Raw genomic sequence first — 26,991 nt, forward strand, 5'->3', positions numbered from 1 at the left:
ATGTGTTAATAGCTTAAAGTTGATTCTATGTTTTTTATCATTCCAAATGAAATTTGCAATCATCTTAGTCCATGTAGTGAAGAATGTTGGTGGGAGTGTGATTGGTAGTGCTTGAAATAAAAAAAGTAATTGTGGGAGTACCATCATCTTAATTGTCTCAAGTCTACTGTTTATTCCATCAGGAAATAATTTCCACCTATTTAGGTCCTGTCTTATTTTTAATTCCAAAGAAGCATAGTTGTTTTTATATAAATCATTCAAATCATTACTTACATAAATACCTAAATATTTTATGTTTTTTGTTTCCCATTTAATGTTATAGCTATCTTTCAATTATTGATTAATTTGCATTCCAATAGTTAAGGCTTCACATTTACTTTTATTTATTCTATTTCCTGAGGTTTTACTATATTCTTCAATCACTCCCATCAAATGTTGTATTGAGTTTTTTGGCGAGGTCAAGTAAAGTATTATGTCATCTGCGTAAAGGGCTAAATTATGTATTTCCTTCCCTTGCTATCCCTGTAATGTTTTTATTTTGTCTTATGGCTATTGCAAGAACTTCAATGTAGATAGTAAAGAGGAGTGGAGAGAGAGGGTCTCCGTGTCTTGTACCTCTTTGAATTGGAAACCGTCTTGATAGTGTACCATTTGTTTTTACTAAAGAGACAGGGCTGGTGTACATTGCTTTTATCCATCGACAGAACTTATCATCTAATCCCAAGCTCCTCATTGCAGCAAACATAAAAGGCCAACTAACTAAATCAAAAGCTTTTTCAGCATCTAAAGTCATCAGAAGGAGTTCTTCATTCTCTTTTTGATTCGCGTAATCAATTATGTTCAGTGTTCGTCTTACATTATCTGTCAGGAGGCAGTAATAAAACCGCACTGATAAGTATTTATTATGACCGCCGCGCAGCGAAGCGCAGGTTTAGTCAGATTTTTTTTTTTTTTTTTTTTTTTTTTCTTTTTCGCATGCCCAAATTTCCGTCAATGATTCCCGGGACACTGAAAGACCGGGGTACACAAAACTTGGTGGGCATGTACCCCCACATGGATAGCATGGAACCGTCATTCTTCGTTTTGATCTGTAGCACCCCCGCTGGACTGGACCCCTAAAAGGAGGGTAGGGCAGACACAGTTTTCTGTGAATATCTCGAAAACCGTAGGGTTTAGGAGGACCATTTTTTTTGTATGTTGATCTCAAGGGGCCATGTCAACCCATTCCATAACCACTCATTTCATGTATAGCCACCTAGTTAAACACAAAAAGTAAAAATGAGGTGTTGTAATTGAAGGTATCTGTGACCTAACATAGTCAAAACTGCACGAAATTGGAAGTGTAGGATCATTATGACACCCTCTGTATGCACGCCAAGTTTTGTGGAATTCCGTTCATGGGGGGCCACACAATAAATGAATTTATGTTACTATACACCAACTGGCCTGTAGGTGGCCGGAGACAGTTTTCTGTGAATATCTCGAGAACCGTAGGGCCTAGGAGGTCCACCTTTTTATGTATGTTGGTCTTAAGGGGCATGTCAACCCATCCCATTACCCCTTATTTCATGTATAGCGCCACCTAGTTAAAAATTAAAAAGCAAAAAATTAGGTGTTTTCATCACAATATCTCTGACTGACAAGGTCAAAACTGCACGAAATTAAAAGTGTAGGATAATTATGATACCCTCCGAATGCATGCCAAGTTTTGTGTACTTTCGTTCATGGGGGGCCTTACAATAAAATAATTTATGTGTACATTTAGTGACGCATACACCAACAAGGATTCCGGGACACTGAAAGACCGGGTACACAAAAACTTGGTGGGCATGTACCCCCACATGGATAGCATGGAACCGTCATTCTTCGCTTTTTGATCTGTAGCACCTCGCTGGACTGGACCCCGAAAGGAGGGTAGGGCAGACACAGTTCTCTGTGAATATCTTGAGAACTGTAGGGCCTAGGATGACCAATTTTTTCCATATGTTTGCCTCCAGGGGTCATGTTAACCCATTCCATGTGCACACATGTGCATAAACAGATACACACACACACACATACATTTACAGTAATCATCATTATGACACATACTCACACAGTAGACATATGTATGCGCATGCATGCACATGCACAAACACACATACGAGGCAAACACACAAGCACGCGCACATACACACACACACACACACACACCCACACATAAACATAAATTTGTACACGCACACATGCACACAATTCAAGAATTTTTCCTGTCATCTACTCCCTGAATTTTTGGTCATTGATACCGGGACACCGAACCACCGGGTACATGAAATTAGCCCCACTAGACTTTTACGGAAAAATTTCATTTCGTCCCCAGGGACCACCACCAATATCATCGCAGTGAGACGTAATTTTGTTGGAAGTTAAAAGTGGGTTGGAAAAAACAATGGACGCTTCCTACAAGGACTGTAATTTACTGCAGCGAACATCTAATAAGGATAGGAAGATATTCACATGAAGTGTAATTCCCATTTCTTCTTGAAGCCGAAATAAATCTGAGGATGTTTATCGGACATGCTTGGTTTTACTGCAGGTAATACGTTAATCTTGTAATATCAATAAGGACCTAGGTAATGTTACCGTTAGCGTTGGTTGAGTGATGGAGGCATTTGATTGATTGCATTTGTAGAAAACTATAAATGCGGTTATACCAAGCAAATGTATAGCAGCACTGTTTGTATCTTTCGACTGTCATTTATTGCACGTGCTACAAAATCATTCTGTGCAATGGAAGATTTACCAACGTTACACGGTCTGATACAGTTTTGCCTATACATGCATTGAGACTGAGGCGCCTGTTTATTTTGTTTTAAGTGCGTGCAGGGTGTGAGAGGGGAATCGATGTGCTTTGATTACAGCTTGGTAGTTGTAGTCTGTGAAATTAAAAAGCACGCGTGTGTGTGAAGTATCCAAACAATGACACCTTCATTTCATTATGGCTGCTTTAGCAAAACACCTTAAGCTACTGTGTAGTGGGTCCCATTTAGAAGTGGCTACTTCATTCGCTTTCCTTGACTCATGGAGCTGCGTGAATGTTATTACAACTTTTCGCCCGCGATATGGCAGTTTAAGTCCGCTTTGATACTGTAAGGCGTAAGCCATTGGTTTCAAAGGAGATTTTATTTGTGTCGCCAGCATAGCCTATTGACAATTTATGTTGTAAATAGGCCTACCTTATAATCCTACCTGTAGCTTAGGAAGCTAACAGCTTTCTATTAGGATCTAGTTTGTTAGTTACCGTTTTGTCATTACTCCCTGATGCATTTTTGCATTTAGAATAGCCAGAGCGTGTATATCTCAATCGGAAAATTAAACAATATCGGTGCCTATGGACTAGGCTGGGTGAACCCAGCCTGATCTGCCCGCTATTTATTTTTTTGATTTCTTAAAAGATTGAGCTTGGTCTGATGAAAGCCAGACTAGCCATGGACCTCAGTTAAACAATGCAAGGGAACATGAATCAGCCTATATTTGCACGAACAATAACGGACAAAAGCTCTTCAACTTTGGCCCGTTAAAATGTGTATGAACAGTCTAGCGACGCATTTCATCAAGGCCCATTTGGACATGTCAGTTATTTGCACCACTGGTTAGATGTAAAACAGCATTTCGTTTCAGACTAGGCTACTGTTACTTAATTTGTGCATTAACAATAACGTTTCAGACTACTGTTACTTAATTTGTGCATTGACAATAAAGTATTACATGAACTAAAGATGACTAAAATCTTATGTAGAAGAAGAAACATTCACAAAAAATCCATCCATCCAAAAATGACCTTTGTTTTTGATAGCTGTTGAAAACGGCATGGAACTGACAGAGATGTTTTTGTTTATAAATACATAAAAAATAAATAAATAAATAAATATATAACATTATGCTGATACCTTTTGCTTTTCCCAAATACAATGTAGCCTGCAGGTGTAAGTGACCTTTCATCAATCCAGTTGCAATGGATGAACTGTGATGAACTGCCCTACTTGTGATTGTTTAGAGATTTTTAGATAAAGGTTTTATAACAATGCTACATCTTCTTTGGCTATTCTACAATCTATTCACCTTTTCAGCACCAGGTAGGCTACTTTCTGTGCAGCCGCACACACACACTCAGGCATGCCAAACAAGCATACTCAAAAGTTTCAAGAGTGGGGGATGGAGTAAAATATGGAGACAAATTGAAGTGTGCTTTATTTTCGCGGAACGGATGTACAGGACTGAGCGGCGGTCATATTTTGTACCGCTATGCGGTACATCTAGTTATGTCTGCAATAGTGTGTTTTAACCTATTAGCTAAAATTGATGTAATTATTTTATGGTCTGTATTTAATAATGATATCGGCCTATAGGATGCACATTTTGTGAGGTCTTTCCCTTCCTTAGGTATCAAGTTGATGATGGATGATGTCCACGTTTGTGCCCATTTTCCAGTAGCCAATGCATAATTGTAAGCTCTTACAAGTAGAGGGCTGACTTGGTCTTGAAAAGCTTTATAAAACTCGTTTGTAAAACCATCATCTCCTGGAGACTTTCCTGGTTTTAAACTTTGTATTTGCTCATTTATCTCTTCAATTGTAATTGTCTTTATTAATTCAATATTATTTTTTTTGTGTTGCTTTTGGTATTTCAAGATTCTTTAAATAAGTCTGCATAAATTCTTTATCTCCATTTGTCTCTAATTTATAAAGTTTTTCATAATACTTAGCAAATTCTTCCGCGATCCCATCCTTATCAGTTACCATTCCAGTTTGATCTGTATTTAGTTGTGTTATATGTGCCCTCTTCTGTTGTTTCTTCAGTTTATAAGCTAAAATTTTGGCCCACCATCATATCTTTCTTGTTGTGTAAACTGCATTAACTTCTCTATCTCAAACATACGTAATTTGTCTAATTTTACTCGCTTCTCTTTAGATTCCAACCTGTCCTTCTTACTATCTGTTATACTGTGTCTATTCTCTAATATTTTAATTTCTTCAATTAACTGTTTCTCCAGTGCAACTCTTGCCTTTTTTCTTGATGAGGAGTAAGAAATGATAATACCTCCTATTACTGCTTTTGCTCCTTCCCATAATATGATTGGGTCTATATCCTTGTGTCATTTAATTCCACATATTGTTTTTCCTTTTAATTTTTTTCTATGAATATTGTTTCTTGTAAAAGTGAGTTGTTTAATTTCCACAAAGACTTACCTTTATTAGAGTGTAGTTTCAATATCAGGGAAATGGCAGCATGATCTGACATGTTTATGGAGCTAATTTGACATGATTTAACTAAAGTTACATTGTTTTTATACATTAAAAAAGAATCTAATCTATTGTAAACTGAGTGTCTTCCCGAGTAGCAGGTGTATTCTTTTTTGTTCAGATGGAGCTCTCTCCAAACATCTACAAGCCCCAACTCTGAGCATGCTTTCTTCAATAAACTAGCATTCTTTTCTGCTTTATGTTGCCTGTTGCTTGTTGAGTCTAGTTTAGAATTCATAACTAAGTTTAAGTCCCCTGCCAAAATTACAATTCCCTTAGTCTTTGTAACTAGTAAATCTATTAATGTGATCATGAATTCAAGACCCATGTCTGGGGGATAGTATACATTTAGAAAAGAGAACTCTATCCCTTTCTTTTTTCCCCACTACTAAAACATAACGTCCCTCTTTGTCCGTAAAGCAGTCTTCCATTTCAAAGGCTATGTGACCTTTGATTATTAAGTGTGCTTGCAAAGCAGCACACTTATTGTTCTTCTTAAGTTTTATTATTATTTTTCCCGTCTCCCTAATTTTTTGTCAGCCCTAGCGCCTAGGCCCTTTGAGACAGAGACACCGTTCCAACTTTAAAACGTCCGGTCAGTACCGGTGTAAGTTGGTCGCGAAGATGACGTCAGGTGGGCGTGCCGTTCGTCCGCCATATTGGATTGAACAGAAAGCGAAACTAAATTTTCACAGGTCACAAATTTGGTCGAGCACGCCTCGAAACTTGGCGTACATTATCCTTGGACCAAGCCTCACAAATGTTAGTGGAAGGATTTTTGATTTTCGAAAGCGTTTGCCCGTCACACCCAAAGCGAAATCGGGCGGCGAAGTTCAAACAGGAAGTCGTCCATATCTCAGGAACACTGTCACATATCGATACCAAATTTTGTATATGAACTGGGGACTCCAGTGTGTGTGAGGGTGCGTGAGGCAAAAAAAAAAAAAAAAAAAAAAAAAGAAATATTCCAAAAGTTTCCATCATTTGGCAAACCACACGTGGGTATTTGGTAACTCATACCATTCATCTTCTATCACAATGCCTCCCATATATGCACAATGTCTCCAGGCAACCTTGCCCAATCAAGAAATCCTTGCTCTGCCATGGGATAGTATGGACTTACGAACTGAAATAGGAAGGAGAACAGTAGCTATATATAGCTTACATAATAGAGTTGTTTTCTCATTGACGGTAGGCCTATTCAAATTACAATTTTCATTATTGTTAAATATCATGATGGGAGAGTATTATTAAAAATGTTACAAGTATGCAAATGCATATGTTTACGGGCATTTAGGTTTTACTGTGTTGTTTTGTTGTAAAGACATGCAAGGCATTCTGGGCCGTAATGAACAGTGGTCGGCAGCACTCCATAGGCTAATGTATTAATATGAATAGGTGTTTCTGTAAACCTAGGGGTAATAAACAGCTATCTCTGTTACAAAAACGAGCTGGTAATCGCTCATTGAAGAGGGTACTATGATAAAAAGATTGTTTTCCTAAAAGCATGTAGTTGACGAAAGAATAAACAATCAATGTCACGTTAATGTTAAATAGCCTAGAACTATCTGAGCGCTAGGTGGCAACGTTGTATTACATTTCACTAGTGTAGCCTACTTGAAATACGATTGTGAGATTCCCAAGTAAGGAAGGTGCAAATATTATATAATTTATCATGGGAAATTATTGGAAATGTTATTTCTTGTTTATTCTAATTGCAAACCACACACATCCATTCGAATCACACGCATTACACATTTAATACTGAAAGACTATCATTTCGTTTATTTGATGTTGCCTTAGCAACACAGCCTTCAGAGCAAAGATTCTAGAACAGGGTCAGAGAGACGTTTTTGAGTTTGTGGCCAAGAACCTAAAATATCGGTTTCCATGTGCTGGATGGTGTCGTCCTTTATGAAAGTAAGTGTTTTATACAGTTAACGTTACAGACATAATGAGTCATGTTGTAGTGGTCAACATAAATGTGCCCCTTCTGTTATTAGAATGCTAAGCGGAGAAGCATGCTAAGCAGAGATTTAATATCATTAATTTCTTGTGTGGCTAGCTATAGGGAGGAGGAGATGTAGTGCTATGTTGCTAATTGGGATTTATGTTGTTTAGCGTAATGCCATGGTCATTTGATATGAGATGCTTGCACTTTCGTAACCGTCCACGTGTAACTTTAGGACTGCTTTTTTTTTTTACTAACAGTAATTCACGAAGCACTTTAGCCCTAAAAGTAGCACCTACGTCTGTGACGGCTTAAAAGAAGTGGCAAGGACTCCTAACGCGATGTTTTGAAATGCGTCTACTATTGTCTACAGGAGCTTCCAATGTGAGGGAACTTGCATTGTAGGCATAACTAAGGGATGCAATAACACCACCAACAACCAAAACTAGCCTACTCATTGTCAACATGTACATGAAATGTAACGTTTCATGTGGATCAAATTAAAATGTTTTCTTTGCAAACGTAAGCATAGGCATATGGTGACAGATTAATTTATTAATGCTGCTGTGTGAATCACGGTAGCCTTGAATGAAGTGGCCACTTCTTAATGGGACCCACTGTATGGAAGTGGGATAAGTAAAATAGAGATGTTTTAAATAAGATAAGGTTAATCAGAATTCTACTATATGCCCGGCTTGACAGCGGCAGAGATAGAACTGGCCTTTGGCCATAGCAACCATCCATTTAGAGCGACTGGCCTTCATAGCAACCAAAGATCTGAGCTGTGTTGCAATGTGAGGCAAAGTATAGAAAGGTGATGAAACATACAGAGACAGGTCAAGAAATATAGTGCAATGTAGACAGTAGTATACAGTTGATTTACAGACGGTGGTTTAGAGTAATATGAAGTATTCCTTTATTCTGAGATAGGCTACATCAATAGGCTCTCAAAACAACCCCAGGCTCACAAAACAATCCCAAACAGACATACGGTCTTTGTAGAGCAAATCCATATAGATTATTTGTCAAATAAACCAGTAAAACATAATTTGTGGGATGGAATATATAACATTCACACTCATAGCTCATATATTTTTTTAAATAAATCAGTGAAAAAGTATCCTGACAAACAAGTAGCTTTTTAATGCCTTGGTCATATTTCATAATTTCAATTCCTCTGTAGGTTACCTGATAGCCCAGTTTGAGAGGCGCAGAGACGTGACATTATTTATTTTGCAGCCAATCACTGCTGTCATTTTATTTTATTGATTTGATCTCAGTCATAGAAGCTAAATTCGAAGGCAGGCCAAAGGTAAAATCCAACGAATCACATTCAACCCGCAAGCCAATAGTTGAATAGCCCTCTCCTAGAGCTTTTGGGATATTGCCACTGCTCCAACACTGAAAGGCACTGTTACAATGCCTGGATCAAGCCAGGTTCAGCATAGCGTATGCCACTGTCTGCTCACGTTGCTGACCGGACCAGGGCAAGCACACTTTCGCAGTTCCCGCCGGAAATGCAGTCTAGTTATTGCTATCCCCCTTTGCTTTGTGTTGTAAGTACTATTTGTTATTTTCTTTAGTTTCTCATGTTCCTCTTCTTCCAGATGAGTTTCCTGCAAGTAGATTATGTCTGCATTCTCCTTTTGCATTTCTAACAAAAACTTCTTTCTCTTAATGACATTGTGTAGTCCGTTCACATTTAGTGACACTATTTTCAGATCATACATGATATAGCTTAGATGTTGAAATACGATTTCCAGTTTTCTCTATAGTATACTTTTTACCCGTCTTCCAATTTTTTACTCAATGAAAAGCTAGAATTGGAAGACAAAGTACTTTGTTTAACACTATTAGTATAACAGACAAGGCCCTAAAATGTGGTGTTGATATACGAGTCTGTGTGTATGTGTGCAAGTATGTGTGTAAGGATGTGAAGGATGAGCAAGTGCCAGTGTGCATGTAAATGTGAGTAAGCCATTAATAATAGAGCAAAAAAGGAAAAAGAAGATTGTGACAAAACCATCTAGAGATGGGCATCAGATCATTGGTGTTGAAAGATGTGTTCCCTCAAGCCAGATTTAACAACACATATGTATAATGCCTAAAAAAAAACTTCACCTCATCCTAGTTTTTTGTGGACGTATGCTTCGGTGGAAAGACTCAAGACAGTGCTGTTTGGACTTGATCCCTCCATCTTGTCTAGATCTGCATTATACTTTCATCATTCACTTTCATCAAGGGAAAACAGTGTGTTGCATTGTGACATGTTGTTCCCTCATTCGTTTGAAATCTCTGATTGACCACCTGTTCGAGGGATTTACGACAGCCTTTCCCAGCTGTTTATAACATGTTTGTAGCATATCAGTGTTCACAAAATTATTTTTAAAAATGGAGGGGACATAGGCTATCAGTTTATTCCTAATAGCCTACCCTACTACGCATCTCTTAGATTTTGCTAATGAGTGTTGTAGGAGATATTGACGGCCCAAAAACTTTTACAAAAGACCAGAAAACAATGTTTAGGCATTTGTGGAGAAGAAGGATGGTTCGTGTGTTCTTCCTACACCTCACGGTAAGCCTATTTCGTTGCTCTGATTGGTTAGGTCTATCCAATGGAGTGCAGAGGCATTCCCCCTGTATCAGTTGAAATACGCCCCATAATTACTTCCCAATGGAGCAGCATCAGACTCATATTCTGACTAGAATTGAGTATGGCTACGTCAGGCTAGGTCAACACATATTCTCCATTCTCACCGACAACAAAAAAAAAGATGCATTTAAAAGGACCAAATGCATTCTTTTAATTTAGGTTTGTTTTTATTTGAAGTTTAATGTTAATTCCATGCTGTGGAAGAATAGATGGTGCTTATTGGCTCCAGTCTGAATATCCAGTAGTACAAATCAGATTCAAGTTACACATACGGAACAGAAGAGAGAGAAAGAAGGGAGACACAGACAGAGAAAGAGAAAGAGAAAAATGGGCATGGTGTTGGGGGCAAGAACAGTGTGAGAATAAAACCACTTAGCCTATCTATAAGCTATCTTAAAAAAAAGAAAAAAGATGAAAATAAAACTTTAGTATCCCCATTGGGTTTAAGAAACACACACACACACACACACTCACACAAATATACGTACATACATACATACACACACACACACACACACACACACACAGCTTACAGTTCAGAGGCCACATGAAGCAACATTCAGAAGCAACATCACAGCCTACGAACACGTTTGTTTCAAACAAAGCAAAACTGCTTTATTTCAGAGTTCATGAAGACAATATCTTTTGAGAAGCCCGCCATTTTGATTTTAAAAACTATAAAAGCACAGGCTCTCCTGTGCAGTCCACTGCAAGCTGCATGAGGTGACATTATGCTAGACATCAAAGGCTAGAGAGTTAACAAAAATATGGAGCCAACTGCATTTTTGTAAAGAAAACACGGTGTGTATGTGTCTCTTCTGTTTGTCGGAACAAAGGGAAGCATACAAAGCTCACCTCTGCAGCAGCCCATAAAAGGCTACAAGCAGCGACACCAAGCTTAATACCTCACACTAGTGTTCCAGCTTCCCAAAAACACCATCACACAGGGCATGGACAGGGGGTACTTCGTAAAGCCAGTGTCCCTTTCAGAAAACAAAAAAATGACAAGCACCATTTCCAACCATTTGCCACGAAAACATTTGAATGCAACACAAATCAGAAGATGCATATGTATCAATGATTAAATCTGTCGATGCCTTTAATCACTTTTAGCTCTTTGCCTCCAAGAACATCTGGCTGATGATCCAGTACCACAGATTCAACAAAAAAATGCAAACTATAGTTTTAACAAAAGAAAATAATAATAATAATTAAAAAAAAAAAAAAAAAAAAAATCATACAACAGGTAGTTAACAAAACCTTGGGGGAACCGGTAAGTTTTACCCTTCAATTAGTGGACTATTATGCAAGTCTCAAAGTGAGTATGCATCCCAGTGAAACTATAGTAAAGGAAAAAGATGTAAAACCTCTAGCAAAGAAAATAAAAACAACCAAAAAACAAGTCTTGGGGCACAGGATGCAAAAAGAAAAAAACCCTCAAAAGAAAGAAAGACAAGACGGACAGACGGAGAAAGCAACAGAGAGAGAAACAGAGAGAAGATGAGAGTGCCGGGAGAGGGGAGCGGGGGGAGGCTGGCTGCGGGGCTCTCGTGTCAACCGGAGAACCTGGGGGGTTCAAGACAGAAAGGCAGAGAGAGTGAGAGAAAGAGAGAGAGCAAGAGAGACAGCGAGAGAGAGACAAAGATCGGGGCAGGGGTGGGTGGGTTGTGTATTGGCCGTGAAGTCTCACTGAGTCTCATCCTCCACATCTTGCAGTGCTTCTTTATTCTGTTCTTCACCTGAAAAAAGGGTTAAAAAAAACAAAAAACAAAAAAAAACAAATGGGAAACCATTAGAACCGATAGCCAATACTAATGGAGGTACGTACATCATAACATAAAGCGGGCGGGCATAACAGGAACACAATTCACAAACCACTCGGGACTTCACACTTGAGGCACTGTTAGACAATTACAAAGCCTCATTACCTAAACACTGGCAAGCACAAACAGTGAGTGCATTACTATAGGCAATGTTCGAGTTGTGTCGAGGCACAACTCGCGTTATAATTAGCAAAGTCAGACCAACAGTTCCATAACAACTTGCTGCTTGCCGAGGTTACCATAGAAATGACAGTAGAAGTGCCTCCGCATAACGTGCAGCAAGATGTTGCATTCATGTACAACGGGCAGAGCAGGCAGATAATTATAGGACCCACAGTGTGCCTATTGGCTGCTGTTAGACTGCAACAACTACAAGCCTTGAGGTCTCACTTCTCAAAGGCAACATCGCAATGGATCCATTAGAACTCTTTAGTGATATGGTTTGCTGGGAACGGTATGGTTTTGGTGGCATCCTGTTCAACCGGCATCCTGTTCAGCCACAGACTACAATGCTTTAGTTAGGTGGTAAGAGCATATCCTGTTATTTGTCAACTAATAAAATTCGGTTAGAAACATGATTTGGTTTCGAGGGCAGATGCAGTGGTGCATACAATAAATGCACTAGATCTCAGTGAGTGAGTGAGTGAGTGTAATTTAATTCACAATGTGTGTATGGGTTTGCACATCCGCCCACACAGATGCATATCTACGCCGTAAAGCTCTAGATTAACCCTTTGAGCCGAATTGTCATTTTTATAGCTCGTCATATGCAAATGCAGCATGCTCATCATAGCAGAAAAGCAGGTTTATTTCAGTGAGAGTAATGTGTGGCATGAGGAGCTGTTTCATGAGTAATTCTGTGAGGACACACTCAAATGCATCACCAAATGTATCCAACCGTGAAGGTATTCTGATCTTATGCTGGGCTAATGTACAGTGTAAACTGCAACCATTACTCCACTCATCACAATAAAACACCCATCAACCTGTACCAATATAACATTCAAAAACTAGTTTTTTTTCAAAAATTAGATTAAGGGGCATTATAATACAATATTAGTCCTTCCTTATAGCTAAATAACTGGTTAAGGCAGGTCAACGATGGTTTTTAGGCTAAACTAAAACTAAAATGGGTTCTTTGAAGAATACAAGTTCAGACTGAATGGTGTCAACTACAAATAGTGTTTCAATTTGGAGTCTAATTTGATTTGATTCTCATAGACATCTTTGAGTGGTCAAACTTAAGGGACAACTTTTTGAGCAATGTTGCTGGGCAACCACAAAACCAGTTTCATTTGTTCCATTTGGATGATGGAAACAAAACATATTGCCCAATATCAATGGGTGTGTGCACAGCAACAAAACTCAGGAACATTTCCCAGCAACACTACTCTTTAAGTTACCTTGGGTATCATCAGCTTATTACTTCCATATTTGAGCTCACAAAAATCATATATGTTTGGTAACGTGATTTTCTTGGGAATACTGAGAGGGATATATACAGCCAAAAGGCAGTCACCATAGTATAACCAAGTGGCTACAAATGAGTGAGTGAGTCACATTTGAAAAAAATAAACCACCATCTTGTTACTGATTCATGTTAAATTAGAATGAACTGTTCCTGGCAGATTAGGCCAGTTCTATGATATAATATGACATTAATTTGTATGCGAAACAATTTGTTCAAGATGAGTATAAAGGAAACATTTATGGATTGAATTTAAATGTCACACCTTGGATCGTTAATACATTTGCTAATAGGGACTTCTCTAGGCCTACATCTTTTACAACCATAAAAATGACATTCAGATCATTAGTCCTGCAAGAGTACATCTGCCCCCTATCATTCTCATCATGTCTGATACTTTGAGCTAATTGACGTCCAGTGTAGTTCTAGAGTAGGCATGGGACATGCCTGTTCATCATAGGCATACATTTACAAACTTACCACCTCATTGGCTCTCCAAGTACTACCATTATGACCAGCATTAAAATACAGACGCATAGGCCAATATCCCTACATATTTACATTGTACATACTGTTGTGTGTCAGGGGTTTTTTTATTTTTAGAAAGACAAAAACTATCTTAAATTTAACTTCAGTGATCACGTGGTTATTTTATTTATAATATAGATAGATAGATAAACATTTGAAGTGGTTATTTGGTCTTTATGAAAAAAACAAACATCTCAGAGACTCCCAGAGTCTGCGTACGCACCAGTGGTACCCGTTCCACTGGGTAAGAAGACATCTTAACTGTGCTGAGATTAAAACGTTGCCTTTCACAGCACTTCTACATTAATGGGTCTAAAGGGTTAAGTAACTAGTAAGTATCCCAATGACATGAGGCGGAAGTGATAAAACTGTTTAAGTGAGTGGAAATGCATTGGTCCTCCATGCCAAAAAGACAACAGGCTCGTGAGTAGTTCCTGTTAACACACATGTCTGACTGGATACAAAGAAAACAACTTCCAAAACAAACAGCCCTTGGCAGCGTTCATCTGAGCAGTTTCTTGGAGGCCAGGAGCCAAGAGAAGCGCAAGTTTAGTTAGAGACAACACAGAGGAGGAGAGGGAGGGTGGGGCTGGAAGTGAAATGCTGAAGAGAAGAGATGACTTACAAAGTACAGTTCTAAGAGGGAATGGAGGAGGGGGGGTTGTCCTTAGGAATCTACACGTGAAGAATGCAGACAGATGAGAGATTAGAGCGCTGAACACAGGTCAGAGAGAAAGAAGGGGGGGTAGAGAGAGAGATGGAAGGAGAGTGTGAGAGAGGGAGGGAGAGAGAGAAAGTGAGGGAGGAAGAGAGAGAGAGAGAGAGTGAGGAAGAGGGGGGGGGGGAGGTCTTACCATCTCCCTGCATGTCTGATGTCCATAGTGTCAGGTTGTCACGGAGCAGCTGCATGATGAGTGTGGAGTCCTTGTAGCTCTCCTCGCTCAGTGTATCCAGTTCTGCAATCGCATCATCAAAGGCCGCTTTCGCCAACCTGACAGACAGACAGACAGAAAGAGAGAAAGAGAGAGACAGAGGGACGAAGGTCAAACGAAAGAAATCACACAGACACAGCATTCACACTAACACCTTAGACGCAGTGAGAATAGGGCCTTAAAATGTGGGAATCACTGCCTCTGTGTGTGCGTGTGTGTGTGTGTGTGTAAGACTAGTGAATAGCAGACACCCTGGCCACGGTTCCTTAAGCAAAGATAACAAGCCACTTGATGTAGGAGAGAGGCTTTTTGTGTGCCTTGTTGCTAGGGGAGCCAGTGTCTCAATCTCAGGGTGAACCCAACAGTTATGCAACCATTAACCTCACACCTGTCTCACCCGACACAGGGAAAAGGAGGGCAGCCGAGAAGAGAGCGAGACGACTGACACCACAGACACGCGTAATTATGGGGAAACAAGGCAGAACATCAAGGGACCTGATGTTACTATGCGGCTAATGTGGGTCCTCTTTACCATCACAATTCATTGCTACTGTTGAAGGCCTAAGCTTTCACTCACAAAGAGAGCACTATTAGAACACATGAGGGGAAATGTGCTGGATTTCTCATGCAGAATGTGTGCTATGATCATTACAAGCCTGTTACAGTGAGAGTGCTTAAGAGTGTTAACGAGTTCTCATACTTTCTGAAAAATACATCAGCAAGCCTGTTTTGCTGACAGTTTGCCCTAAAAGGTGAGCATCCCTGAACAGGCATCATTAGAAATGGCTTACTTAACTAGTTACATGCCAACATGCCAACACTCAGCCTTGAGGGAATTACACTGGTTTTGGATCAACTTAAAATGGCTGGAGCTGGCTGGAGTCACACCATGTAAGAAAGTCTCCTTCTAACTTTGTCTGGTAGGTCCATTTTAAACAGTCCTTAACTTATGCTTTTGAGGAAAGCCTAAGACATATATCAGCTCTAAAACACTAGAAAATAAATGTCTTCATCTTCATGACTTTTCAGCATGTGTATAGAGCTAGTCAATTGCACAATATTGCATGCTTATGATGATTGTTCAAGAGCAATATAATTAGCATAGTTAGAAACAAAGCCAAACACAGTTTTACAAGTGACTAATCACCAACCTCCCTAGCATCATTAGCTGTTCAAGATGACAAACAGTATCACTATGCAATAATGAGTCATTTCAAACTAGTGATTCCTCCTCTCACAACAAGGGGACTGAGGCCTATTCACCACATCAACTCACTTGAGCAGCACTAAATCAAAATGTCAACACACGTTACACATGTCAACATCAAGCACGGCAGCCCGTTCCAAGGACGCGGTCTACTTTCTGTGGTCTTGTCTGCATTTTATAAGGAGAGCTGCACGTTTTCCCAAGATGCAAGCATCTTTTTTTTTTCTTCTAAAGCATCTTTTTTCTTCCTCTAAAGAGAACTACACGTTTTCCCAAAGCTCTCACATTAATCTCTTCAACCCAACACATTTGGTGTGGGTTTAGGGGGTGGAGGGTCATCTCTCACCTGCATGCGCGGTCAGGGGAGTTGAGGATTTCGTAGTAGAATACGGAGAAGTTGAGGGCCAGTCCCAGGCGAATGGGGTGTGTAGGCGCCAGCTCGCTCATAGCGATATCGCTGGCGGCTTTGTACGCGACCAAACTGTTCTCCGCCGCTTCCTTCCTGTCGTTCCCAGTAGCAAACTCGGCCAGGTACCTGTGGTAGTCACCCTTCCTACAGGGCCAACGAGAGAGAGAGAGAGAGAGAGAGAGAGAGAGAGAGAGAGAGAGAGAGGGGAAGGAAGGGAGAGGGAGTGGGCGACAGGGCAGAAAGTGAAGAGGACATCTGTGAAACAATAGGCTACAAATTATACAAACTTTATCAAGACTTTTTATTTGGCCACTACTTCCACAGCAGGGAGATGTGACGGCTTAATGCTTCCTGGTTGGTTTCTAAACGGATTACACTTTTAGAATAGTATTTAAGAATAGTTTAATAGTTTAAAACACCAAAGTCAATACTCATTACAACAGTTAATAATTCAAGGTTTTAAAAACAATTGGGAGACTGGACGTACATTTTGTAGTAGAAAACCTTAGACTCTCCCGAGCCTGCAGCAGGAATGAGGTGCTTGTCCAGTACATCCAGAATGTCGTTACAGATCGATTTCAGTTCATTCTCAACCTGCAGACACACACACAGGAGGAAAGAGACCACAGGTTTAAAACAAACATTAAAACAACCACAGAAAGCATCTTTTTTCCCTAACCGCTGCAGTAATGTCTTGTTAAAGGCAGAATTAGGACAGGGGAGCGCTCTCCTCTGGGTCCGTAGTGCCCGCTGCTCCACACCCATCCTGGCCTGATGTGTGCCACCAGGAAAGCAGGCTGCAGGTGAAATGCTGTTTCTGAGGTCCGTGCCTCTCTTATCTGCAGGGTCCTGCACTAGTGTTTGACCTAGATGCTGACTAACAGTGTATGCTAATACGATTTTTGGGTTACAGAGACCTGGGAACAATGTGCTTCATATTGGAAGATCATTAACTAGTGCTCACAGAACATGAATCATTCCCTTCTAACTGGCAAACAGAGACACACTGACAACAGATCATATTTGGCCCGAGAACTCAAGACACACAATGCGCAACGTTTATCCATCATATATGCTGATAAGGGGGGAATGAAGTAATAAAGTTTGAATTTATTTTTTAAAAAAATTTTTTATTTACACTTGCCCATTGTGTTCTAGTCATAGAATACCTCTTCACACGATATTCAGAATGCACACTGCACATGTTACGCACTATAGTCGGAACCCCTACCATTAGCTCACGCTAGTAAATTACCTTTATTATTTTTTTCCACTCATTTGCCTTTTTCTCTTTCGTATTCATCAATCAATCTTTTAATCCTTTTAACAACTTTGCGCCTTGCTGCTCTAAAGAACAGCACCTCTGGCAAATACTAGGAAGACAGCTGAATAGCCTCTCTTCAGCCACGAATATGGATTATATTAGGTTACACACAACCACCCCCACATACACAGCACATTGTCTTCAGGATCTTCTCCAACACACATCCTCTACATACTTACAGCACACTGCCCCCACCTACCCACCTACACACTACACACACACACACACACAGTCACTGCTCCACTCCCCTCCGCCCCCACACACACATCTTCACTGTCATCACTCACATACATTACATACAGTACTCTGCTTGCAATAGTAAGTCCCTGCCCCAAACACAGCACATTGTCTCATGAGGAAGCTTCTCCAACACACATATTGCACACTGCCCTCTCCCCACATACACAGCACACTATCCCATCTCCCCTGTCATCCCCTAAACACACACACCAAGACCCCTGGCAGTTGGGTTAGCCCCTTGAGCCGTGGATCTGCCCAAGGTTTCTTCCTTGGTAAGGGGAGTTTTTCCTTGCCCCTGTTGCTCTTGGGTGCTCCTTGTTGGTGCCCCCACCCAATCCCAATCCTCCCCCACCTTTTTTATGCAGCCCTTGCCACTTAATCTACTAAACCCCTCTTCTACTGCACTTTTTACCCCCCCTTTTACCTGCACTTTTTAGCCAGTTTGGCCGGTGATGCATGAGGCATTACACAAGGCTCTGTTTTCGGTCATATATCCCCCGGCAGTACTTCCTACATTTCCCATGACCACTGTGCCGAATGCTACTGCCGGCTGCACGCAGTTTGCAGTGAAACCAGCGAGAGACCATGGAAACGAACGGAGCGTCTACCAGAAAACACAAGGAATTAGAAGAACGAACGGAGCCAGAGCAGGGAGGATAGACTGAAAGGAGGGAGTTAGCCAGTAAAGCAAAGTAAAAAGTACCTAACACATACATAACACAAATGCATAATGCATTACGAAATATTAACGCAATTAACGCATTGTGTTTACCTATTTCCTTTGTGGGGGGCTGATGTCATGTAACGGAGGCCGCAAAACCTGAAGCAGCAAGATCGTTTATTTTATTGTCTATGGAGTTAGCTGAAGATGGAACGTGAGGAGCTTGAAGGCGAAAATTTTCAGTTTTAAAAAGGTAGCCTGATCAGTTATCACCACCACCACATGCATCACGCACTGTGCGTAGGGCACCAAGAGACAGAGGAGCGACCAACATTTAGCCAATAAATAGTAGCTGTACTGCAAACTGTATTTTCACTCTTGTTAGAGAAAGTATACAATGTCAACATGCACCAACAGCATGTTACATAAAGATGATACTTTTCGGGTCCTCTCTATAAAGATCCAACTTGAACATAGGCCCTATGCTACTCTAGGAGAGGGAGAGAAAACGAGTGGCAGGTTCTAGCTGGCTTGTCATTGTTGATGATAATTGATATCTCCTTTTTATTAAGTTAAGATTAAACTAAATGTGGCAGTGGTTGGGACAGACTTATGGGGGCGAGAATAGGAATGAAGCAGGGGATGAGGATATCGACAGAGAAATAGATAGATAGAGATCCCAAACATGAAATGAAGTGTTTGCACTTTCTGTGTATATTTTGTGGTATGTATTCATGTCAACAATGTTAATAAAATGACCAAATGCATTCAGTGACACTCATCTCATAAACTCATAATTCTCTTATTTTCACCGGAAAAAAATTGGCTAATAGAAATTCTGATTGGCTAGTAACTTTAGAAAGTTACCAGCCACATTGGCTGGTGATCAAAAAAGTTAATTTAGAACCCTGAGCCCAAGCATCATGTGTGGACCCATTAAACGACAACCAAGAGACCATTCAATGTGGAAGGTATAATCTTTCAGTTACCTAGTTCCCAAAAAAGATGCAGGAACAAGAAAGGCTTGTTCACAATTCTACTTCTACAAAAATTGCACATCAATCTATAACCTAGTCTCAGGGATTTAACAGTGGTAATTTCACTCAAAGTGATGGCCAGCACTACTTCCACTATCATGTCTGGGATAACTAAGTCCTGCTCTCACCGTTTGCCTGTATTCCCGGATCATCTTAAGTTTGTCTTCTCCTCCCTTGGTCTCCTCCTTCTGTTCGATGCTACTGATTATCCTCCAGGAAGCTCTCCTGGCGCCGATGACGTTCTTGTAGGCCACAGACAGCAGGTTTCGCTCCTCCACGGTCAGCTCTGTGTCCATACGCGCCACGTTCTTCATGGACTCCACCATTTCTGCAGGGAGACAGACAGCAAGGTGTCCAAGAACCAGTTATTCACTGCAAGACACAGCAGCAAAAAAAAAACGGATGTTTCGAAATCACATTACATTTCATACTCTACATATTCGCCCATGGCAGTCATTTCACAACCTGACATTTCCGATTCATTGAGGGCAAGAGATAAGGCTTTAAAGGAAGCACAGTCTTCCTAATGATGCTGGAAAAACAGAGGGAGCAGCCACTGCTCTGCTTGTATGCACTTCACTGGTATAGGCTACTGTCTACAATGGTACAAAAAACAATGGTTATCTTTTCATCAACACTGGTGACACCTCCATGCTGTACAGACAAGACAGCACAAGCATCTGCCATACAGGGCACCAGAGGGAATGAACCCTGGCGGGGCTGGAGGTCCAAGGAGGGGGCGGTGGGTGATGCCGGATCAGCTGTGCGAGCGTCTCGTAAATCCACAATGGGAGCGATGGCAAGCAGCAAAAGCGACCCCACCCAGCTTTGCTCTCCTCCCCTGCGCTACGCCGCTCGGCTCTGTTCACAGCTGCCGCGCCAGTGAGTCAGTGAAAATAAGCTCCTTACTGAGAGAAGGGGGATTACCAGAGCCCCCACGCCCAGCCTGCAGCCTGGCGCCCACTCCACTCTCCCTCACTCCCACCACCACGCGAGGGGAGACACTGCAGCGCTGAGCGCACCACAAGCAGCCACACACACACACACACACACACACACGTCTGGACTCTGGAGATGATGAAAGAAAGAAAAAAAAAACCTTTACGCACTCAGGAAGCATGTGGCAAATTATATTGTTATAAAAAGGAGGACACATGGAGCAGAACTCTGTCTGCTTTCTTTGTCTGTGGAACTGCTGGGCTACTGGATCCAACAACAGTGTGAGTATTGGGCCTTGGCAAAATGGCTGCCTGACCCGGAGAATCTATCAGTTCAGGCAAACAGCCTCCCGCTATGCATGTAGCCTGGAGTGCCTTTAGGATTAACTAAGCACTTATCAGTTTCAATGCTCATTCAATGGTCGGGACTCAAGCAGCTTTTTTTAAAAAAAAAAAAAAAAAAAAAAGAAGATAAAAATGCAAAAAAGACAACTGGAAGTCACCTTCAAAATCTGTATTTACACCAGGTCTTGCTGCTTAAGAAACCTAAGAAACAGAAATAAATCAATTCAAATCCATTTTCACAGCCACTGTTATCTGACCACCTTCTAACCCACCCCACTCAGCAACACACCATGTGAATCACACCTAATCAACCCAGCCTTCAAGATAAAACACCATTACGTTTGTGTTAAGAAAAAAAAACTCATTTGAGATAACTGGATTCTTGCATAATGTAGCCCGCTACTGCATGTTACACAAGCTGTGTGACAAGTTGCTGCACTTGCCTAATTAATTTAGTGCCATGACACTGTATGTTCACAAAGTGTGACTGTTGTGCAGAATAGGCCCTAGTGAGCCTATTTTCAGTGCCAGTAACCAAAACGGAGTGCCGTTTCCAACGTAGTGCTATTTCTAACCTCATTCACCTCTGACCTTCAACACGTAACGTGCTACCAGGCAACGCAAAGGTCAGGAGAATTCTTGCACTTTGAATTGTTTTGTGTCCATTCACTGTTGCACTGACAGTCTGAGAATTATGCACTAGTCTACAATTCCAACCAGTTACTACACTTTGTTATGTAGCATATAGTCTTCAATTAATCTGTTTCTTACATGTCTCCATTCGTGTCTGTAAAAAGTGTCAGTCATGTCAATACGTTCAATCTTTCACATCTCTAATCAATATTTACAGTGTGCCAGTGCAGGGGGAAAACTTCCCAAAGGTCATTCGCGGAAATGACGCCATTTCAAACGATTTTCAGATAAAACTAATTTCCATGATATTTCAGTTAAGGGGAGTGGCCTTACAACAGGCTCCAAATCCATTTCAGATCTCTAATGTGGTTAAAGGTGCAGCACAAGGGTTCATTTAACCACCCCTTTCCCCCTCTTTAATGGAAAGTCTGGGAGCACGCCAGTGTGTATAAATCTATAAGGGAGAGAGTGATCAGTGCAAAAGTGGAGCTGAGGTAAGAAAGAATCACACACACAAAGGCACTCCGAAGAGCCTTGTGCCAAAGGAGGCAAACGTTTGCAGGTCGTGTTCAAACAAGACGAGAGAGAGAGAGATTGGCCACCATTCATGACTCATAGCCCACTGATACCAAGGTATTAGCTTCTAAAACCTGGACAAAAAACCCCTCAAGACCAGCACATTTTAGCGAACTAAACTAAACTCAGTTCTCGCACAAGCCACCACCTGTAACCCGCCTTGGAGGTCCATGGTCTGCAGAGCGGGGTGCACTGCTATGCGGGGAGAGTAAAGGCCTCTCTGTGCAGGCGGTATGGCTCAGCCAATAGTGGGATACTATGAGCTCTTTGAAACATGCTGCTGTAATTCGATGCCTTTCGTCAGGAGGACATCTCTGTATCTCTTTCGCTCTCCCCCTCCTCTCTCTCTCTCTGCCCTGCAGGCTGACGAGCTCTCTTCAACTCATTAGGCAGGGATTATTCCTGACAAGAATCTCTGCTTGGAAATGTGCAAGTTTCTGCTTAAAAATGACATTCCTGTACCTTAGACTAATGCCCATGCCTTGTCACAGTGAGCACTTTCTGTTCACTATTTCTGTTAGCCTATGTCTGGCTTGAGCTACCAGAAATGTATATTTTCAAATAAACGATTTCAAGGTGAACATTGTTTCTGTGATGACACTCAGAGACAATGGTGCAAATTCAATACCTCATTTCAGACTTCAGAAGAAGTTTCAACACGGGCGTACCAGAAAAAAAATACAACTCGCGGACCCAAATTAACTCTTTTCACAAGAGGGATAAAAGGGCCTGAACAAAAACAGGCCAGTTCATTAGTCTGATGCAGCCCCAGAGCTGCACAGCAGACAGACTGCCTGATGCATGCTGGCTCGTTACTGTACGTTGTGCGAGTGCGAGGCTGGCTGGTGTGTGTGTGTGTGTGTGTGTGTGTTTTGTAGTGGTGGCAGTGGCACTGGCATTACCACACTGAATTGGAATTCTTTCAGGTCGGCTGGGTGGTCAGAGAGGAGCCCTCCCACCGAGACCACAGGCAGTCCAACTGTGCACTTCCTCATCTGTGGAGCGAGGAGGTGAGGAGAGATGGACAGAGAGAGAGAGAGAGAGAGAGAGAGAGAGAGAGAGAGAGGTGAGGAGGGATAGACAGAGAGAGGGAGGGAGGGGAAGGAGAGGACGCTGTGAGGAGGGAAACAAAACCGGCCATTCTGATAGCGCTTTTTCCTTTTGACTTCCAGCAAGTAGACTGATCCATATGTACTCAACCATTCACAGGGCCATGCAAAAAAAAAAAGACATTACGTAAGAGACCTCCCACCCCCCATTCTCCAACTACCCCCATCCCCACCCCCCAACACACACAGGGGCTGCATGCCTCCCTCTGGTTTGCTCATCTGGCTCGACCCCAGCTGCACTCTCCAATTCTTGCATTCCTCCAGAGCAAGCAGGACAGTGAGAGAGAGAGAGAGAGCGCAGAGAGCGCATAAGATTAGAAGTCGTCTGCCGGAGACCACGCCTGTTAGGGAAGGGTGGGAGGAGGACACTTGCCAGGTCCTGTTTCAGAACATGCATCACCCACACAAGAGGTGTCCTGTCCCAGAGACAACCACACACACACCACACAGAAAAGTGTGAAATTATGAAACAAACCTATTGCTGTCTGTTGTCATGGCATTCTCTGCTAGTTGGAAGAGGACACCACTTACTGGACCCCTCTTAAAAGCCATTACATGATGAAATACTCGGAGCATTCAGGAAACAAAGAGGGCCACTAATTAGAGCAGTCCAGAACGACAAATTACTCTGTAGTACAAATGTCCTGTTGCCACTCAAAGATTGTTTCTTTCTATGTCAGAGACCTTATTCTAGTACAAGGACTCCAAAGCCATCTTGATCAGACAACTAACAGAATGATTCACAATTCCAATAAAATCTAAACTTAGACAATACATCACTCAATGATATGACCAAGCATATTAAAGAGAGAAAGTGGAAACACACATCAAGTTCCATGGTCACCTCTAACACAAGTATAAAACACAATCATTTTTATCACACTTCATTAGAGCTAAAACATTTGTAGAGATAAATACAACATTCTTGAAGGTATTGTTTGACATCCCAAATTACTGTCAAATTAACAAAGAATGTTTTTTTCAGCTGTCTATTCTCGCTGTGCTGCTGTATGCTCAAAACAATCTTGTGTTCAAACACAGCAAGCCCTGATAACTCATACCTGCCTTTTTTCAACTCATAAATTAGTTGATTCCACTATCAGACAACACTGGCATTGGTGGAATAAAAAAAATAATAGTTTTACTGCAAAGCATTTGAAAATGTAAGCCTTTAGCTTCAAATATGGAATGTGTGTCTTTCTTGGGTATACTATACAGAAAACACAAGACCTCCAATGTTCCCCATTCGTCAGTTTTTTTTCTTTAACGCCACTGAATGAGCATGTCGATCATCCCGCCCAGTGGCCTATATTTAATGAATGAGCACTGTGGGCTGGCCCATTGAGAAAGAGGAGGGACCGTATATACTTTTGTCAGTCAATTCATCAACTATGAGCACTACGTTTGCGCTCAGATATACCACTTAGGCTGCACAACGGTCAATTTTGTTATGTGTAACATACATATTTATGTACTGCAATTGTTCATAAAATACACAATCCTTTCAAAACGTTTTATTTCAATGCAACACCCTTCGTGGTTATGGGTAACCTACTACAAGTGGTAAACAAGATTGAATGGTTAATACTGTATTTTGACAACTTACTATTGACCAATTACTTAATACAATAAGACATCAATACATTACTTAATACAATAAGTAATGTATTGATGTATTGACATTATTGTGCCAAAGATGTCAACACGTTTTCGTCACAACAGACTGGTCTTGCTCGTCACATGGTGCTAGAGAATGACCACTTTAGTGGTAGTAAAGGATATTTTCTGCCTAATTAATAAAACAAGTGACCCACAAACCATCACAACACTGACATATTGTTGACATTATTGTCAGACATATGCGTATCTCTGTTAAAGGGGAATAGTAATACTGGGAGTGAATGAATCAGTCATTGGTAAGTAAACGTGACGCGTATACCAACATACTATTTACAAAGAATTATCACAACCTGTTTTAAGATAACCAACATTACCTTGTCTGGCAAACTGCGGCCTGACATATAGATCAACGTACTACCTGGTTTGAAAGCCAATGCTAGTAGCGAGCTAGATTGGATGTAGAAAAGTTAGCTACCGTGAAATGTTGATAAACAAGAGCAATTCCAAAACATGCCATCAAGCCCACCTTAAGTTCGGTTTGCGGAGGACAAGTTCACTGAAAAAAAATACATTTCACAAGGCTAGCAAGTTCGTAATAGGAGCTATGCTAACGTGAATTAGCTGCTGTCAGCCATGCTAGCTTACCAATTATTCTAAAATAATGTCATGTGTCATAACTTTACATTGACTTCGATGGATTAAGAGTGCAAAACAACAACGCATACTAACTTGTCAGCTTCTCATTGCATGGTAAGCTAACTGTACTTCACTGCCTTTTCAGATGGCATGCTCAGCTTTGCTGTCCTATGCAATCTGACAATTAGATTTTAAGCGTATGCTTCCTAGCAGGATGACCAAGGTGGTTTTCGCTTTACACAAGCATCTATTCAGTTGACGCTAAATAGTGCAAACACACTCTGAATTTACAACACTAACCATTCTTAATAAGATATGATTGTACTACAATGCGTTAACCAGTTCCATTAAAGCGATCGTTTAATTTAGCTTAGTGAGCCATTCGGGAAATGTGTGATACACGAGTCCACATGAAACCAAACCCACCATAGCACACACAGGCTATCTGGGTATAGCATGCTGTTGGCCGCAAATGTGACAGAACTTCACGTTGGTGGTTACGGCCACGAAGCTAGCATGTTATTTTGCTCTAGCATTACTTACTGCGGGCCATATGCAGCTTCAACGGGATTCGAGTGTTTAGTCTATTCCCGTAATGTGGGAGCGTTTGAGGCAATGATTTAACGTTAACGCCAATAGTTCATTATATTTGCCCCTATTCTTACCATCTGGCTAACGCGTTAACGCATCGTTAACATTATTCAGTTAAGGCAGCTCGCCAATATTTTTAATTGTTGGAAGGCTTAAAAGTAACGTCACAGATCATATTTACGTTATCGAAAACACTTTCCCTGTGACACCTCCCAACCCTTACGTTAACGGTACTGCTAACACAAAGCTATCATGCTAGACTAACTAGCTTGCGGACCACTCATCAGCAAGCTAGTAACCCAGCCTTTATCGAAGAGTCGGTCACCCTCCAAGTTACCGACAATCAGATCATAATGTTAGTGTTAGGTATTGACAGGTGTTTTCAACATTAAACGTTAGCCATTTTACACGGCTTCTTTCAAAACGTCTCGTCCGCTCCCGTTTTCGCTCTCTCCCTGTAGCCCCCCACAAGAGGGAGGGTGAGGAACATGTCCTGCAGTAGCGTTAACCGTGTACCTCATTAAGCTAATCAATCTAGTTCTAACGTTACTTACCGTCATATCTCTCTGCTTGCTCGGCAAGTTTTGCCTGATATACTAGGTGCTCTCGGTCTCCCATGTTGTACAGGCGTAAGGTTGGCGATCTTGGGCGGGCGGAGGTAAAGAGGCTCAGAGACGGGAGAGAATCTCGACCGAGGATTCCTGACGGAGCAACAGCGGCACGGAGTTCCCACTCTACCGGTAGCTTCGCTCTAAAGATGGCGTCGGAACTCCATCCGGGAAATGTACTCTATCCACGCCACACATAAGCACGGCCCCCTCCTCCTGTTACAGCGCACTCTCAAAGGTGCGGAACGCATTCTGCTACTGTAGGCGTAGTACATTGGGCCTACAACTAAAGCGGCCTGATGCAGTTAAGACCACCTACCCACGCCTATGTTTGTATTATATCGACATCATACGAAGATATTTTGCCTCTATATCCTATGGGACACACATGCAAAATAGTATCAGGCTACAGTACTCACT

At 41.3% G+C, this 26,991-nt stretch overlaps 1 protein-coding gene across 2 annotated transcripts; it reads right to left on the reverse strand.

The window, feature by feature from the left end:
- Positions 1-11,460: 11,460 nt before the first annotated feature.
- LOC125284279 (14-3-3 protein epsilon-like) lies at positions 11,461-26,738 on the reverse strand. 2 transcript variants are annotated; one of them, XM_048228180.1, is made up of 7 exons: positions 26,518-26,738; positions 19,644-19,843; positions 16,741-16,847; positions 16,191-16,397; positions 14,560-14,696; positions 14,331-14,380; positions 11,493-11,625 (listed from the first exon to the last, which is right to left on the reverse strand). In XM_048228180.1, the coding sequence occupies exons 1-6, from the start codon at positions 26,579-26,581 to the stop codon at positions 14,373-14,375; spliced, it is 723 nt and encodes a 240-aa protein (XP_048084137.1). In that variant the 5' UTR covers positions 26,582-26,738; the 3' UTR covers positions 11,493-11,625; positions 14,331-14,372. The 2 variants fall into 2 exon arrangements, with proteins under 2 accessions (XP_048084128.1, XP_048084137.1); XM_048228171.1 differs by lacking the exon at positions 14,331-14,380 and having other exon boundaries at positions 11,461-11,625.
- Positions 26,739-26,991: the final 253 nt, after the last annotated feature.

This window comes from Alosa alosa, chromosome 2 (genome assembly GCF_017589495.1).
Source record: "Alosa alosa isolate M-15738 ecotype Scorff River chromosome 2, AALO_Geno_1.1, whole genome shotgun sequence".
Taxonomy (NCBI): domain Eukaryota; kingdom Metazoa; phylum Chordata; class Actinopteri; order Clupeiformes; family Clupeidae; genus Alosa; species Alosa alosa.